Raw genomic sequence first — 15,675 nt, 5'->3', positions numbered from 1 at the left:
TGAAAAACTTAACTAAGAACAAGATGAAACCACATCGCTACCCTCTGATATGTGCAAAATGAAGAAGTCTACACCAACAATTTCTCAGATTTATTTTAAAGTAAAAAAGGATCTTCATCTGTTACAATTACTGAATCCCATGTTTCTTTCAAGCTTTTGTTTGTTCAGTATGAGATAATATGTGGATCCTGCCTGAAAAACTCTGCCATGACACAATACATGAAATCAAAGGGAGAATCATTTGAGATTACAAGAATCTTTAAACATCACAGATTTCCTTTCCTACAAATTTTTTGACATTCTAGATATTTGTACGACACAGATCAAACAATCAGAACCATGACTCCCAGCCCACCCAAACCCTGCCGAGCACATTCTGGTCCATGGCTTGGTCGAGTAGACATTCCACCTGCTTCTCTGCTGAAAGGCCCGCAGGTGGAAGTTTAGCACGGATGTTGTGCTCTTGAGATCCCAGGACCACAGACTGCATGCCTGGAAAGGCCGGGTCCTTCTCAAAGCCCAGCTTCAGCTCCTCACTGATAAAATAAACCAACACACAAGTGAAATGTCATATTTAAGATAGATGTTATTGGTATAAGTGGGCATCGGAGGCATAAATTAGATCATGGTGAACAGCCCGATGAGATAACAAAGGAATGTACACAATATATATATATATATTTTTTTTATCAGAGTTGAGAGTTGTAACAAAACCTGAGCATTTCATCAAGCAGGTAATTTTAATTGTAGCACTTTCATAACAGAAACCATCCTTAAGAAAGATTTATTGCGTGCACTTTAACTATTTGATTTGGTTCATGTTTCATAATGTCAGTGTGACCTTGACCTCTGACCACCAAAGTCTAATCAGTCAATTTGAGTAAAAGTGAATGTTTGTGCAGAATTTGAAGAAACTGATACATAAAAAGTGTTATAAATTCACCGTTTTAAAATTATATAACAATAACAATATATCTTGTGCATTTGTTTAATACTGGAAGTTATAAAGCTGAGTCATTCCACAATATTGGACACCAACAGTGCTTTTAATTGTAACTCATCTTTAACTGAAAACCCCCCAGCGTTAATGATTAATTAACAGCATGATTTGAGGACCTACCTGGTTATAGCAGCTGGATTTGCTCCTTCTAGTTTTTCTCTTGCGAATTTCACCTTCTGTAATGGATACCAGTTGATTTCTTTGGTGTTTATGTCCTTTGTCCACGAGCCTCCTTTCTTCAGCTGTTTCAGCTCAAAGTTCTGTGTAAAAGCGATTAGAAAGGTCACTGGTAACACGTTTTTTTACAGTATGAGGGAAGGAAAGGTTAAAAACAGAATTCATTTAACATGCAGTTAATGAATTCAACCTTTCTTGCAAAATATTAAAATAGAAAACTATGGGCTATACAAATAACTAGTTTGGCTGTTAAGGCCAATTTATGCCTCTCCGTTTTTTCTATTACGGACAGATAAGACCGCCCTATCCGTCGTGGAACGCCCTCTCCGAGCGCTACGGAGAGCTTTTCGTACAGGTCTGATTTTTCTAACTGTACGTGTTTATTTTGGAGACCCCTGGGACAGCTCTTGGCTGTGATTGGTCTGCGAACGACATCATTTCCGTATGACGTCATTTCCGTATTTCCGGACCTCAAACTTCATGTTTACTTGTAGCCACAAACACGGACACAACTATGATTCTACGATTAATGTGACGTGTGTGTTAAGCCAGCGGAGTTGTCCGGCTGACGGTGGCTCATAGAGCACTGAGGGCATGTGTGCACGGTCACATACGGTCATAACGAGCTTTCAAAACGGCGCTAGCCACCATGCTAACTGCGGTGGTAACAGTGCAAAAACCCGCCGTCACGACTTTTATTCCACTTCTATCATGACACTGTTTCTACAATACCGTCAGGTTAGAAGCAAACACTGGGTAGTGGTTAGTGTCGGGAGTCCCTGCTGACTGTGTGTGAAGCTGGGGGGGAGCTAGCTCCGGGTAGCTTCTAGCTACATGTAGCTGCGCTAAGAAACGATTACATCAGCATTTTGACCCGCTGGGTGTCACTTTATTTAGTTCTGTTAGTTGCCATGGTTCAGTGTGTGGGAGGCAGGCTAACATGTAAACAGATACACGTGGACTTCTTCTTCCCAAATGGGGTAGGCTTCTCTGAGCTCATCTTCCGTTGCGCCACCTATGGGTTTGGCGATGAATTTTTTCCGGACGTACTGTGTCGGAGAAGTAAATATCAAAAAGACTCTTCGCCACCCGCTGAGACCTCTCCGAGAAACGGACACGTAGTAGTATATAAGAGCCTTTACATATAAAAAACCCAACACATTATTAACTTTTCTTACTGAGACTTTGACATTTTATCTTTCCTACTCACTTGTCAAACACTCAACATTTAGTGGGATCTCTGAAGCAAGAGTGAGAGTTACCTTCCAGTCCAGCGATGGTTCCTTAACAAACACATCCATGGTGTTGAGCAGAAGGTCTGGGTCAGCCCTGAAGGCTCGCAGCGAGTGAACCATGACGTTCTGGATCAAACCAGACTCCTTCAAGGGTTGCATCAGATTGACAAACTGACTGGTCAGGCGGAAAGGCATGAGCTCCGGCACAGGGAGGAACTGTGAGGACATATTATACAGTGTCAATTCACATTTACACAGCTGGACAAAAAAAAAAAAAAACACTTTTTGACTGTTTATGTTAGACTGATCTAATTGTGTGTTGGGTAGAGTCTGGAAATCTTCATGCATTTAATCTTAACTGTTTTTTGCCTCCTTTTTATCGATGCATTTTACATATTACATGCTATATAGATTATTAAATTATATGTTATATTCATGGTGACCTGTGTGGCTGAACCAAATGCGTGACCAAAGTCGATGCCGATCATGCCCCCTGTCTCCATGTTGATCATGAAGTTGGAGAGATGTCGGTCTCCGATGCCCAGAATCCAGTGGCTCACACACAGCAAAGCATGAGAGCTGATAAAGTGAGATCGCAGGGAGAGAAAAGCCTCTGGACTGTTGCACATCTTCAGAAAAGCTCTCCTAAAAAGTGCAAAAGAGAAATAATGCTTTCTGCCTGTCAAGTGTCAACCGTAATGAGCACTTTTATTATCAAGAGAGTTTTTGACTTACTTCAGCAGATCACTGGGCACATGCTGCAACACTTTCAAAAAGTTGCTCACTGCATCGGCACGCTTTGCATTCCTGGGAAAGAATAAATATGTTCATGCTCAGGACATATGTTAAAAAAGTAGGTTCAGATTGTAAGAGCTGGGCATAGTCAATTATAAACAACAAAATTGAATTAATCTGTTAATTACTGTCTGTACCCAGTGCTTTACGAACAAAACTCATCACGAATGGACTTACTTGTAAGCGTGACCATACAGTTTGATACCACTCACTTTGGGAGCAAAGGTTGAAAGCCATCTATTGTAGACTTCAGGAACCCTTAAGAAGAGGAAATCATCAAATCAGAAGAGAAAAGTTCCAATAATCAATTATTAGAATAATGGATAACACTATAAAACTCTTTTTAGAATATATATTTATGATTGATTAAATATAAATCCCATTTTTTTTTATAAATGAACATAGATCACACTGATTATTTTCATTAGATTGTTGTTGTGAAAAAGTAAAATAAAGATGATGTTTTTGTTTAGGCTTGAAGACCTTTATTTATAAATTGTTGTTGTTGTTTAATATATAATATGAATAACACATTTGAAAGTGTTCAACAGAAAGTTATTAGAGTGTAACGTCAATACTGTACCTCTTTGATGTTTTCTGTTCCTCCTCAGTCATTGTGCCTAACAGGAAGTCTTTCAGAGTACACGTATTGTCCATCCATTCAATCAGACCAATTCTGTGAACACATAACATTCCTGTTGTATCTTATACCATAATAATAGGCGGTCAGTGTCAGGGCCTGGTTGCAATGACTGGCAAAATAAAAGAGATATAGTTAAAGAATAAATAAATGTTTTTTTTGTATGTTTTTTCCCCCCTCTGTTTATTCAAGAGTGTGTTATTTCAGTTTGAGAGCAGGTCTTATTGATTTCACTTCCACAGCAAGTACTTCCATTGCTTCATTTACACACCTGCAAAAAGGGCGGGTAACACTACACCTGACATTCTATTGGTTGGGGAATTTTAAAAGACTAGTTAAAAAAAAACCTACATAGAACAGAAACAGAATGTGCACAGAAGCAGGGTGAGCGCGAGAAGAAGAGCTGAAGCTGGAGCGCAGGAAATCCATCCAAGCAATAAAATATCTGACTGCACGTGCCCAGTTTGTGCACGAACAGAGCAAACAGAGCACAAGCAGGGACTATTTGAGTGTGAGCACGGGGTTTTGAGTGAAGGAAATACAAAACCTGAAGTGAAAATAAATCCTGCTCTCAAAGTGAAAGACCACGCTCATGATTAAGATGGAAAAATAATGTGTTTGTCGATTGCAATAGTAATAATAGAGAAATTGGTGGACACTACCTTCTGGATATGGGAATGACTTGATAGGTGCGGAGCCGCAAGCCTCTGCGTTTGCAGGCAGCGTCGTAACTCAATAAAATGTTCATGACGCCAAAAAGCTGCTCGATGCGTTGGTCCTGGCGGAGGTCCTCCCCACCCTTCACAAGAAAGGGGTGGTCCCGCTCGTCATCCCCACGGATGATCAGACGTTTGGGGCGACGGATGGAGGACATCACCTTAATCTGCAGGATAAAAGTTCACGCAATCACATGCAATTGGACTATTAAAACATTTAAACTGAATTAGTTTAAAGTGAACAAGAATAAAAGCATACCCTTTCATCAAAGCCTGTTATTTTCGCATGGTACTCTGGCAAAGGCTTTGATCGACCATCATACTGTCCTATAAAAACAGGAACACATTTTGGCTGACCAAAACACTAACAATTCACCATATTTCCAGACCCTGATATCAGTGGTGATCTTTTCAATTGAACTACTGACCTGGGATCTCCAGCTCATTGCTGAACAGGTCCGCTTTAAACCCACTGAGCCAAGGTGAGTACTCTTTTAAATTCCCAGGTTCTGTCTGAAATTCACGCATGGATGCTGCCAGCTCATCCACTTGCCGCAATAACGAGTCGTTTTTCCTCTTCTCAAACAGCTTGCTGCCTTTAGCTCCCAGCAGCTTCTCTACATCTTTGGCAAATTTCTGTGAAATCAAAAAAAAAACGACTGCAATGAAAAACACAGAAACAAATAAGGTGATGTCTTGTTCGCATCTTTACAGTTATAGCTTTTGTGTATTGGTGTATTCAAACTATTTAAAAAAAAGAACCACAAAGGCTTGAATGAAATTGACTCTTTTGCTGATAAAGAACTATTTGGTCGTGGTGGAGTGTCTCTTTGACAACATCTGAGTGATGTTCAAAGAGCTTTAATAGTTAAACAATGAGACCGTTTCAAGATTTTGGATCCAGAAGGAGTGAAACTGAAGGGAGCACCCCCTTTACTCTTGTAAAGTTGTGACTGTATATTTTGTACAACTTTTTTCTTCTAATATTAAGACTTGAATGTTATAATATTATGACTAGGGCTGGGCAACTTAACTCTATTAATCGAGTTAACTCATCACTTATTTAACTCAGACAATTATTTTATCTCGCATTAACTCAGGTTTGATTATTTATTGTTTTATTGTGAAAGTCAGGCTTTTATTTTGTGAAAGTCTGTTGCTGACTGCTGCGGAACCGGAAAAAAGAAAATAATTGGCGGATAAACAACCATGGATAAGGGTATGGAGCTTTTACATGGCCATTTTCATTTTAAAGTTCTTCCAGACGGCGGAGTCGACAGAAACAAAATAATTTGTAGCCACTGCCAAGGTGAATTTTCTTATCACCGGAGTACTTCCAGTCTAAAATATCACCTCAATGCAAAACACACAGTTGATATCAGCAAATCACTCAACGAAACAGTGAGCGGAGCGAGGCTTCGGCAGACTACGTTAGACGCAGGGAGGAGTATACATTTTAAATAACGAAGAGGATAACATTAATGCCCTGGCAGTGGCATTGACCTTTAATTTTGTATTTGCTTTGATAACATTGTTAAGTTGAGATTTACACTGAATATTTGATTTAACTGCTACTGTATTAAATGCTGATGTTAAAAGTGTTTGCACAACAAATGTTACACTTTCGTTCATATGGCAGAACATTGAAAATAAAATTGCGCTATACACTACTTTTTAATTAATTATTTGATTTTGCGTATACAAATGCGATTAATCGTGATTAATCAGGGAAATCATGCGATTAATCGCGATTAAAACTTTTAATCGTTGCCCAGCCCTAATTATGACTTAATATTAAGAATAAGTGTCTGGTTAATTACAGCTTCATCATCTCTTTTCTTATACATGCTCTAATACTCCTTCATGTTATACTATTTGGTGATTAGCAAAAGATAGAAAACTTGCATATTTATGATAAATTGTCATTGTATCTATGGTCATATACGCTATCTATACCAAGTTGAACAATCAAAGTTAACAGCAAACCTTGATAAATTTCTTGCGAAACGGCCCTTGACCCTCTGCGTCCTGATCCCCAAGGGAAGAGTGCATCTCGTCATACAGGTCACATATCTTCTTCTTGTCAAAGCTCGGTTTGTCCAGTTCGTTTTTCACGGAATCCCACCAATCCTGTGCGGACCACATTAAAATATTCAAGTCCCATAAATGAATTGATGGCAGCTTGATTAACTCACAGTTGAACTTGTTACCTTAAAAATCATCTCAGGATTTGTGAGCTGCTGCAGCGCGTCCACAAATTTCTTCACAGCTCCTCCCTTATCCAGCATGCTCCTGAGCCTGTACACACAGAAACAATGTTCATAAAAATCACACTTGCTGCAATGTAATTTTTCTCTGCTCCTCAGGCAGAACATTAGAAAGTTTACCTGTTGACAAATTCCTGCTGATGGTGTCCTGTTGCCGAGTCCTCAAACTGAAAACTCTCGCTGCTGATCATGAGAGCGTAAACCAGGGCTTGAGGGTAGCACTCTGCTATCTGCCTGATGCAGTGTTGCACTGCCACAGCTTGTGGCTTGTCCAACAGGGCGACCAGTTGACTGATCCAGCTAATCAGCATCCAGCAGGGAATTGATGTCATCTAAATACAGACAGTGGTGTCAACTGGAGCACACGTACATCAGAGAATACTATCAAGTTGAAATTAAGGGTCCTCATGACAGCAGTGATGTAGAATTTAACTGAGAAGGCTTTAAAATGCTCATCATTATTTTATGATTTATTGGCCTGGTTTCCACTGCAGATAAGATATTTGTCGTTTACAGAGTGTTGCAGATTGTCTGACTACAGTTACCTCCTTGAAATCCATATATTACTGATATGCTTCCTGCTTAAAGACCTACCCAATAGCGGAAAAAAACACACTTAATGCATGTATAAAAAACAGCTGCTATGAATCAAACGACATGTTAAGTTTAAAAGTGTTTATATGTGGATAGAAGTGTGGGTTGTTTGTCCTGCTGTACATACCTGGTCTTAACACACTAACCTCTTTTGTCATGAGGTCCAGTGTCTCCGAGGGGTACAGCTCGATGATCTGGAGCAGACGTGGGAATTTGAGACGAGCTTCCTCTGAGTTCATCTTCAGTGCTTTCAACATGTTGTCCACTACATGAACAGGCAGTGTCAGAAAGTCTGGAAACTGACTCTCTGTGACAAAACAGAACACACATATATTTACATACATAATATAACCAGTGCAATGCATTTGACATGACACCCAATCTTCTTCTTAAGTGTTTTGGGAAATGTTTCCCTTTATGTGATTGCTCACGCTGTATCCAACTGTGATGTATTTATGTGTTTTGAGTGTTCAAACAACATCTTGACACCTTTTTCTAATATTTGCATAGCAATGAAAAAGGATTGGGTGTGTCAGACATATTAATAATTTAAAATCAATCATAAAAACGTCTGTAATAGTTAAAGTGGTGTTAGGTGCTTCTGAGAGATAAACATAGACAAGTTCACATTAGAAGGTAATGTTTAACTGTTTGCAAAATTATATCAATTGCTTCCTAAGTAATGAAGTAGGCAAATAGCAGACAAACTTTTTAACAGACTTTCCGATTCACTGTTATGGCTTGAGGTGGCGTTTGTGAATTTTACCATTCCCAATGTAATTTTTCAGAATATTCTGACACCACATAAATGCAGTACGACTGACAGGCATAAAATGTGACAGTATAGAAGGAGTGCCCTCTCCAGGCACTGTACTGTTACTAATGTGGAAAATACAATTCTCCAGAATGTGGTCATTGATAAAACTGTTCAACAAAAGCACATAATTAATTATTTGTACATAATTATTTCTCACCGGTGTCCCTCTGCTCTTCCTCTCGTAGTAGTTTGTCACTGAAGTTGGCCAAAGCCATGTATGTCTTGGTGATGCTGCAGCTTTGCACAATGTCCGGACTAAAAGACTGAAGCTCTTCATCAGCCTTTCTGGTGGCATCACAAAGCAGCTTCAGCGCTCGTGACTGCAGCCCCTCCTCCACTTTCTGCAGGACAAATAGTCTTCAGCAACTAAAAGACCTCATCTCGTTCTCTTTTGCACATTGTCTGGTTACATCCCTTAAAAACTCCAAAGCAGGGTTAGCAGGACATAATTCGCTGTGATCTAATTCATATTCATGAATCCTAGTTAAGCTCTTGTAAATTGTACTGTAAAAAAAAAAAAAAAAGTATAATTTAGAATACCTTTGGATCTTCAACTGGCCAAGCAGCTCCAGAAAGCCTGACGACTCTCTCTGCTTTGTCAGGTTCAGTAGTTTCCAGGACCGAGGGGCTCTTGCTTACAGCTGTAGCCAGAATGTGGAAGGAGGTACCCTGGAGCATCTTTTGATTTCTGTATACTTTAGCTGTGGTGTTCTCACAGTCAGGCCGAAGGTCCTCTGCAAAGTTGACATGGAAACAAGACTGAGCTAAAAACACCTTCGGAACAAGTGTTATGGAGGAGCAGAAAATGATTTGCATGAAGAAAAACCAAGAAGTTAAGAACCATCTCCAGGATATAAGAGGACATGTTTCCTCATCAACAATCAAGAGTAAACTTGATGATTCATCACAAGATATAAACCACTGGTAAACCACTGACCAGCCTGCATCAGCAATCTTGGATATAGAATTTAAAATCAAAAAATGTATTCGGAAATGTCTTAGATGCACTTAAGTATACTCACAATGTGTATTGGTGACTAAAACTGAAAGGGCAGCTTTTAGTTTGTTACACATCATGAAATCAAGTGAGTCGGCTGTCAAAATTGATTATGAGTTGCAAATATACTTAAATCGTGTTTATAGACATCTGAACTTCTCTGTTATTTAATCAAGTACAGGGGTTATTTTTCTTTTCTTACCCAGTAATGGGATAGTCTTCAGCACGGTGATGATTTGCTCAACGGGACCCTGAGTCTGGCTGCGTTTATGGCTGTATTGGCTAAAACTGTGGACCCACGGTATCAACAAGCTTCTCTTAGTTTTGGCTTCTCTGTGAAGTTCCTTCAACATCTTGGTAGCGACGGGGAAGTTATTCTGAAACAATATAAGTGATTCAAAATAAGCTTGATGTTAAACAAGTAATGTTTGATAGTTTAAAAATGAAAAATATTCACCTGTTTCCGTGCACTATTGGCCATGTGTAGCTTCATGTTGAACTTGCAGTCATTTACTAAAGTGTCGATGTCCCCCAATGGGTCCTCTGAACCATCCACCTCCATGCTGTCGCTGGGGGCGTTGCCTCTCAACTTTTCCCTGATCTTGTCCAAGAAGAAGCATCTGAATCGTGGACATTAAACATAAGTCCGTGTCACGTTTTGTAATTCCTCAATTTAAAAGATTTGTAGGCAAAATGTTAAAAACCTGTTTCTCTTACCGTGATGTTATGATATCGTCCCATACGTTCACTGGATCTACTTTAGGGTCAGGATACCGCTCAGTCCATAATCTGATGAGCCGTTTGAGGCCGCTTACTGACACTAATGAATGAAATACAATAATAGATTGAGAGTGGGACAAACATTTTTTCATTCAAAGTATAACTAAGATAGTTGCAGAAAAATAATTCTGCATTCTATGAATTTTGTTTTAGAGATTAAGTGCCAGATAGGAAACATCTACTTCAACTGTTCATTTTATTTAGATATTGATTGTTGATAGAGTTTTTAAGAATGCACACACGCACCCTGTCCTGAAATGAAGAAAAGGAAGTCCTGGATCTCAGTTAAGGCCTGCACTGACTGCAGGATGGTCAGTCGACTCTGAGTCAGCAGTGAGTCCACACTGGAGTAACTCTGTGTGATGGAAAGAGAATGAATACACACTGTAGTCCAGTTTCTGACCCCTAACCCTAACACATAAACTTTTAGCCTTTAAAGTAAGAATCAATATATAATGATTTTAGCAGGTCATTGCCAAAAATAATGTCTGACAGCTGACCTCGACGAAGAGCTGCATGGCGTAGTTGGTGTAGTATTTGGCGCGGTCAAAGTCCTCCTGCAGGATGTAGAGCAAGCTGAGCTCCTGGCTGAAATGACTCTCCAGGAGCTTCTTACGCTCCTCCACCTTCATGGCTTTGTCCACGAAGCTGAGAAGTGTTTGGTCTCTCTCGCCCTTCTGCAGCTGCTTGAGCATGCTGCGGATCATGTGCTGCAGGTACATGTCCTGGCACAATAAAAAAAAACAGAAGGAAGTTCAAAATCAACTGCAGTTCCTTGATACTAACATTAAAGAAGTTATAGGACTTCTTTACTTACAATGCTAAGTTTAAGTTCAAATACCATACATCGATAAAGTTACAATACAAAGGAAAGCTGAGATAACAAAATATGTGTTTCCATTTCAAGCCATCTCTGCACTTTCAGCATGAGGAAGAATGCAGTGGTGGCAAAACCAGAATTAAACCCTGTGGGTTGTCTGCCCACCCTGCTACATGAGAACTGTCACCTGGTAGAGGGGCTCTGACCACATCTTTTCCAGGTCGGGTGGGGAGCTTTCATCTATGGACACTGTGGAGCAGTACTGCAGAGACTTCCACTCAGTCAAATGACTGTAGGCCTCCATCGCTGCCACATCCCAGAAGTCCTTCTCCGAGTCGGTGGGCTCACCGTTGATCCAATCCTCAGTGTTGAGGGCCTGTCAGTGTAGAGGACAGTTTTCACTCTTTTCATTCTATCCAGCTTGAATGACTGAAACTTAACACTGCATAGCTTTACACACAGCTAGCGATGACTTGTGTACCTCATTGTAAAGCTTCACAGCTTCTGCAAAGTCAGTGTTTGCTTCAGCTTGAAGCGCAGCACAGGTGATTGACTTGGTCCCAACTTTACCACCAAAGATGCTGCGCACAACATCATAATCCTCCAAAGACCTGTAAAGCCTAAATATCACATTAACAAAAGCAATTACAATTATCCACAAGTGACTGGCATGTATTTGTAATGGAGCTATCCAAGTACAGGATCTACATCATAGCATATTATTTCATGTTAGTCTGTTATGTTACAATTTTCTTGTATTTTACATTGTGTTTTCTTTTATATTGCACCCATAAAATAGACAAACTGACCAACAGCATATAGTCTCTAACATTCATCTACAAGCCAAAAGTAGAACTAGCACTGTCAAACTTTGCAAGGTGGATCCATTTGTTGGTGTCTGGGGGGATTTCCCTGCGTCCTCGTGACCGTTTGGCTGGAGGTTCGTCCTGGACGCCTGCGTGCAACAGGCTGTCCTCCAGCAGCAGGATGCCCGACGGCTGCTGGAGGCTCACCAGGCACGTGGAGCTGATGGCTGCTGGGTCGAGCTGCTGCAGCTCCTTATGCTGATAGCACATTTCCTAAATAAACAATGGTCAGATTATTCTATATTTATAGTTTTGAGGTTGACTTTAATAATCAAGCTATAATAAATAACCCAGGCTCTACAGGATATGGATAATTTAGATGGCAAATTGTATTAAGTGCCTGTAGAGGTAAACTACAATATAGCTGGACTAAATATTGTCATTATGAGTATGCAAGCCATATGTTTTTCTATAAATGCAAAACGACAAATTTAACTACTGATGGTATGATATAGAAAATATATATACAGAATAGAGAGGCGTCATAAATGTAAATATCAAAAAATATAGACGTAATTAAATACTCTCATTTTGACACAACAATAAATGCTATGGTAAATTCAGATCCATGACTTTTGTAGCATAATCAACAATGCTTTGGGTTTGTACCTGCACACATGCTATAAACGGAGGGAAGCAGAGCGTGCTCTTGCTCAAGAAAGTGTTCATGTTGCACCGCAGCTCTTCTTTAATCCTCCCACTCTCCCCTGGTTTGTCCTTGTCCATTTCTTGGAGGACACCAGCAAACAGGGAGCTGAAGAGCTGTTTGGCTAAAATTGGGTCTCTCTAAGGGACACATGCAGAGAGAAAAACATAAGTCATATGTACAACCTTGGCCCTAGAAGTGTAGGATGCAGAAAGCAGAGGCGGTCGCCTTACCTGGGCGAGTGCTTGTAAGGGGGTGATGAGGCTGCTGAATGGGATCTGGATGTCTGGGAAGTCCCCCACTCTGTAGTTACGATAGAGAGTCACCTGAGCCTCTTTTCTCAGCCTTTGGTCAGCCTTTTGTTCCTGGGGAAACAACACTGATTGTTGAAGCACTGGAGTAGACAATTCAATCAAGACACGGTTTTTAAGCTGCCCTCCAACAAGATTGGTACTGTACATTGTTAGTCTGTGTGATACCTTTTTCTGCCTCTGTTGTCTGATCTCTTTATGCGCGTAACTGAGGCTGACTTTCTCCTGATCCTTTAGAAATCTGCGTCTCAATCTTAGGATGTTATTGCGCTGCTCATTGTTTGCTGTTGACATGAAGACAAAGAAAGTATTAACAAGGCATTAACAAAGCATCAGTGGTAGTTAGGGTTGCAAAGGGGCGGAAAGTTAAGCTCGGGAATTAAAAAAAAAAAAAAAAACTACTCAAATTTAAAGCTGAGCAATAAAAACATCATTCAAAACTCTATTTTAAAGATGTATGGAATCCAGCACACACTGCACGTTGAATTTCAACCCTCCACTGTGCATTCTTCCATCACATGCACAGATAATTCCCAGCATCCTGCACACTACAGCAGGGCTATGGAGGCCTGCTGTAGTGTGCAGGACTAGTCAGGTAAGTTTTGATGATATTACTGGGGAAAACACATTAGCATGCTGATTGAGGATTTAGCCTATTCCATTCATTTATCCATCAATTGTAAAATATTTTTACAGACGATTCCAATTGTTTGGCTAACTATTTATATCTCTGGCATTGCATTAGTGTTTTTTTTACAAACTTTTTTCTCATCTTATTCTACAGAACAATGTCACGTGCACTATCTCATGTGTGGAGACATTTCACCCCATCCAATGTAAAGGGAAGGCTGTGTACATTTGCAAATACTGTGCAAAGATCTATGTTAAGAATGACACAAAGATGCAGAAGCATATAGTCAAGTGCCCAAAGTTTCCTCAGGGCTCAAATCAGCCTATGACAAAACAAAATGTTTATATTTACGTCTGTATATGACAAGGTAAATACAGTTAGTATAAATTACCCACAACATTTCCAGTTTATTCCCGTTAATTCCCGTTTATTCCCATGGAAAGTTTCGAACATTGAATATTCCCGGAATTTTCCAACCCTAGTGGTAGTCCAAAGAAATTAAGTCTCCAAAACAGATCATTACGGTAAAGCTATTTTAAGACATGAACTCTGGAAACTGTCTGGAAAGTTGGGTGAGGAGATATTCTGGAGTTTGACTCTCACATATGAAGAATGCAACAAGAGATTGTGCGGGTCAAACATGTTCACAACAACAGAAAAACATTCAAGCTAGGGGTGATGCCAGGGTTGTGCATGCAGGAGGCAGGACATGATGTGAAAAGCTCTCAAATGTCTTAAAAAGAGATATATGTATTCTTCCAGTTTAATATATATTGTGCTGTTAAGAACATGATCAACTGGCAGGTTGGCAGGAAAAGTTCCAGAAAATGTCCAGAGCAACTGACATCCCCTCTCCAACAGCCTCTCCAGGAAATTTCAGGGAATTCACCGGAGTTCAGTGCATGTGCGAAAGCAGCTTATATGCTTATTTGGGTAACCTGTTAAATTAGACATTTTCACAAATATATTTCACTATTAAGCATTGGACTAGTTACCAGAAAGGTCCCATCAAATATTTTTCCCTTGAAACATGAGTGTGCAGTTTCTCAGAGACTAACCTCTAGTCCGACTGTCCACCTCATCGCTTGGTGCAGCAAGGCGCTTCAGCCCGAATCCTTCCCCTACTGGTCGTCTTGCAGGAGTTTCCCTCTCTGCTTTCTTAAACACCATCAGTGACGACAGAGATTCAGAGCCCAATGTGTACTCTGCCATAGTATCCACACTGCTGCCTGTCAGCCAATTATATGCTGTGCGTCGACCTGGAGGAGAAAAGACAACAAGATTTAGCAGTTAAAATCAAATAGCATACTCTTTCAAATGGAATAGGTTTATACATGATACAAGAAAAAAGGTGCATGTACAGAAATGTCCTGTGGAGTTCTTAATACATTTTTTACCCTGCTGCTCTAATATTGGGATATGTAATTAGAGTGGCACCTGCTGTTTGGGTTTGGCTGAACTCCAGTGTCGTCTGAGTGGCTCTGAGCTTCCCCTTCATGGCTACGGCCTGCGATGCTGCCACACTCTGTGTGCTTTGAGTGCTTTGGGTTGCGACAAACATAGGAGTCATCACCGTGCTCCTGAAGCGCCACTTGGAATCAATCACATAGTCCTAGGAAAAAAAACAAAATATGGAAAAACATAATCAACACATCAAGTTCATCATTTTGATCATTTAAACTGACCCAGAGAGGAAGGGAGGAATAAATGCTGCCTACCTGGAAGGTGCACTCTGACAGAGGATACTCAAACATGTTTCGTTGGAAGTCAGGACTCTGGCTAGTCATTTCCAGCAGCAGATTGGTCACCAAGCTTAAGAAACACCTCTCTATTTGACACGAGTACAGGGAGCGAAGGACCGTCAACATTCGTTCAAGGGTCGCAGTGGGAAGGCGCTTCTCCTGACTCCAGAAGTTCTGAACATAAAGCCTGAAAACAAAACAGTCAGCGATATTATATTGTGATTCATGGGGATCACACTTCCCTGCACATTATAAGAAAGGATAACATAAGATGAAGACAGTGACAGTGAATAAAGCATAATAGAAGGTGAAGTGGTTTCTTACTGAAGGCCTTGGTTTTCATCAGACAGTCCCTGAAGTAGTGTTTCTTTGGCTGCATTCAAAACCTCGACTGAGATGTTGTCTTCCATGCTCTCTGCATCACTGGAAGAATACAGATACAGTGCAACATTAAATGTAGACTTTCAGCAACTTTACATCTATTACAACACATAAAAAGCAATGTAATAAATAGCTGAAGCCAAATTGTGATGCCATTTTGCAGGAGAATTTGCACCATTTCCTAGTCTTTCTTGCTAGTTTGCACTTTTACATCAACGTATAGATGATGTTCATAACAGCAGGATATGCGATATGAAGTC

General features: G+C 40.2%; 1 protein-coding gene across 1 annotated transcript in view; it reads right to left on the bottom strand.

Moving 5' to 3' along the window:
• Nucleotides 1-75: 75 nt before the first annotated feature.
• Nucleotides 76-15,675, bottom strand: part of prkdc (protein kinase, DNA-activated, catalytic subunit) — a 36,286-nt gene continuing 20,686 nt past the window's right edge. The window contains exons 56-86 of the mRNA XM_061093912.1: nucleotides 15,359-15,457; nucleotides 15,011-15,221; nucleotides 14,730-14,904; nucleotides 14,351-14,551; nucleotides 12,830-12,945; nucleotides 12,584-12,715; nucleotides 12,314-12,490; nucleotides 11,709-11,917; nucleotides 11,320-11,458; nucleotides 11,026-11,214; nucleotides 10,519-10,743; nucleotides 10,265-10,373; nucleotides 9,956-10,058; nucleotides 9,696-9,858; nucleotides 9,441-9,615; nucleotides 8,782-8,975; nucleotides 8,399-8,582; nucleotides 7,571-7,731; nucleotides 6,951-7,162; nucleotides 6,774-6,861; nucleotides 6,550-6,693; nucleotides 4,992-5,199; nucleotides 4,823-4,890; nucleotides 4,510-4,730; nucleotides 3,791-3,883; nucleotides 3,385-3,465; nucleotides 3,148-3,219; nucleotides 2,856-3,057; nucleotides 2,440-2,628; nucleotides 1,121-1,260; nucleotides 76-536 (exon numbers count right to left, since the gene is read on the bottom strand). Of these exons, the coding sequence (XP_060949895.1) occupies nucleotides 332-536; nucleotides 1,121-1,260; nucleotides 2,440-2,628; nucleotides 2,856-3,057; nucleotides 3,148-3,219; nucleotides 3,385-3,465; nucleotides 3,791-3,883; nucleotides 4,510-4,730; nucleotides 4,823-4,890; nucleotides 4,992-5,199; nucleotides 6,550-6,693; nucleotides 6,774-6,861; nucleotides 6,951-7,162; nucleotides 7,571-7,731; nucleotides 8,399-8,582; nucleotides 8,782-8,975; nucleotides 9,441-9,615; nucleotides 9,696-9,858; nucleotides 9,956-10,058; nucleotides 10,265-10,373; nucleotides 10,519-10,743; nucleotides 11,026-11,214; nucleotides 11,320-11,458; nucleotides 11,709-11,917; nucleotides 12,314-12,490; nucleotides 12,584-12,715; nucleotides 12,830-12,945; nucleotides 14,351-14,551; nucleotides 14,730-14,904; nucleotides 15,011-15,221; nucleotides 15,359-15,457 (4,885 nt within the window). The 3' untranslated portion in view covers nucleotides 76-331. The remainder of the gene's footprint in view (nucleotides 537-1,120; nucleotides 1,261-2,439; nucleotides 2,629-2,855; nucleotides 3,058-3,147; nucleotides 3,220-3,384; nucleotides 3,466-3,790; nucleotides 3,884-4,509; nucleotides 4,731-4,822; nucleotides 4,891-4,991; nucleotides 5,200-6,549; nucleotides 6,694-6,773; nucleotides 6,862-6,950; nucleotides 7,163-7,570; nucleotides 7,732-8,398; nucleotides 8,583-8,781; nucleotides 8,976-9,440; nucleotides 9,616-9,695; nucleotides 9,859-9,955; nucleotides 10,059-10,264; nucleotides 10,374-10,518; nucleotides 10,744-11,025; nucleotides 11,215-11,319; nucleotides 11,459-11,708; nucleotides 11,918-12,313; nucleotides 12,491-12,583; nucleotides 12,716-12,829; nucleotides 12,946-14,350; nucleotides 14,552-14,729; nucleotides 14,905-15,010; nucleotides 15,222-15,358; nucleotides 15,458-15,675) is intronic.

Source organism: Limanda limanda, chromosome 20 (assembly GCF_963576545.1).
Source record: "Limanda limanda chromosome 20, fLimLim1.1, whole genome shotgun sequence".
NCBI lineage: Eukaryota > Metazoa > Chordata > Actinopteri > Pleuronectiformes > Pleuronectidae > Limanda > Limanda limanda.
Note: the sequence above shows the minus strand (reverse complement) of the source record. Positions and strands in the feature narration are given on the sequence as shown.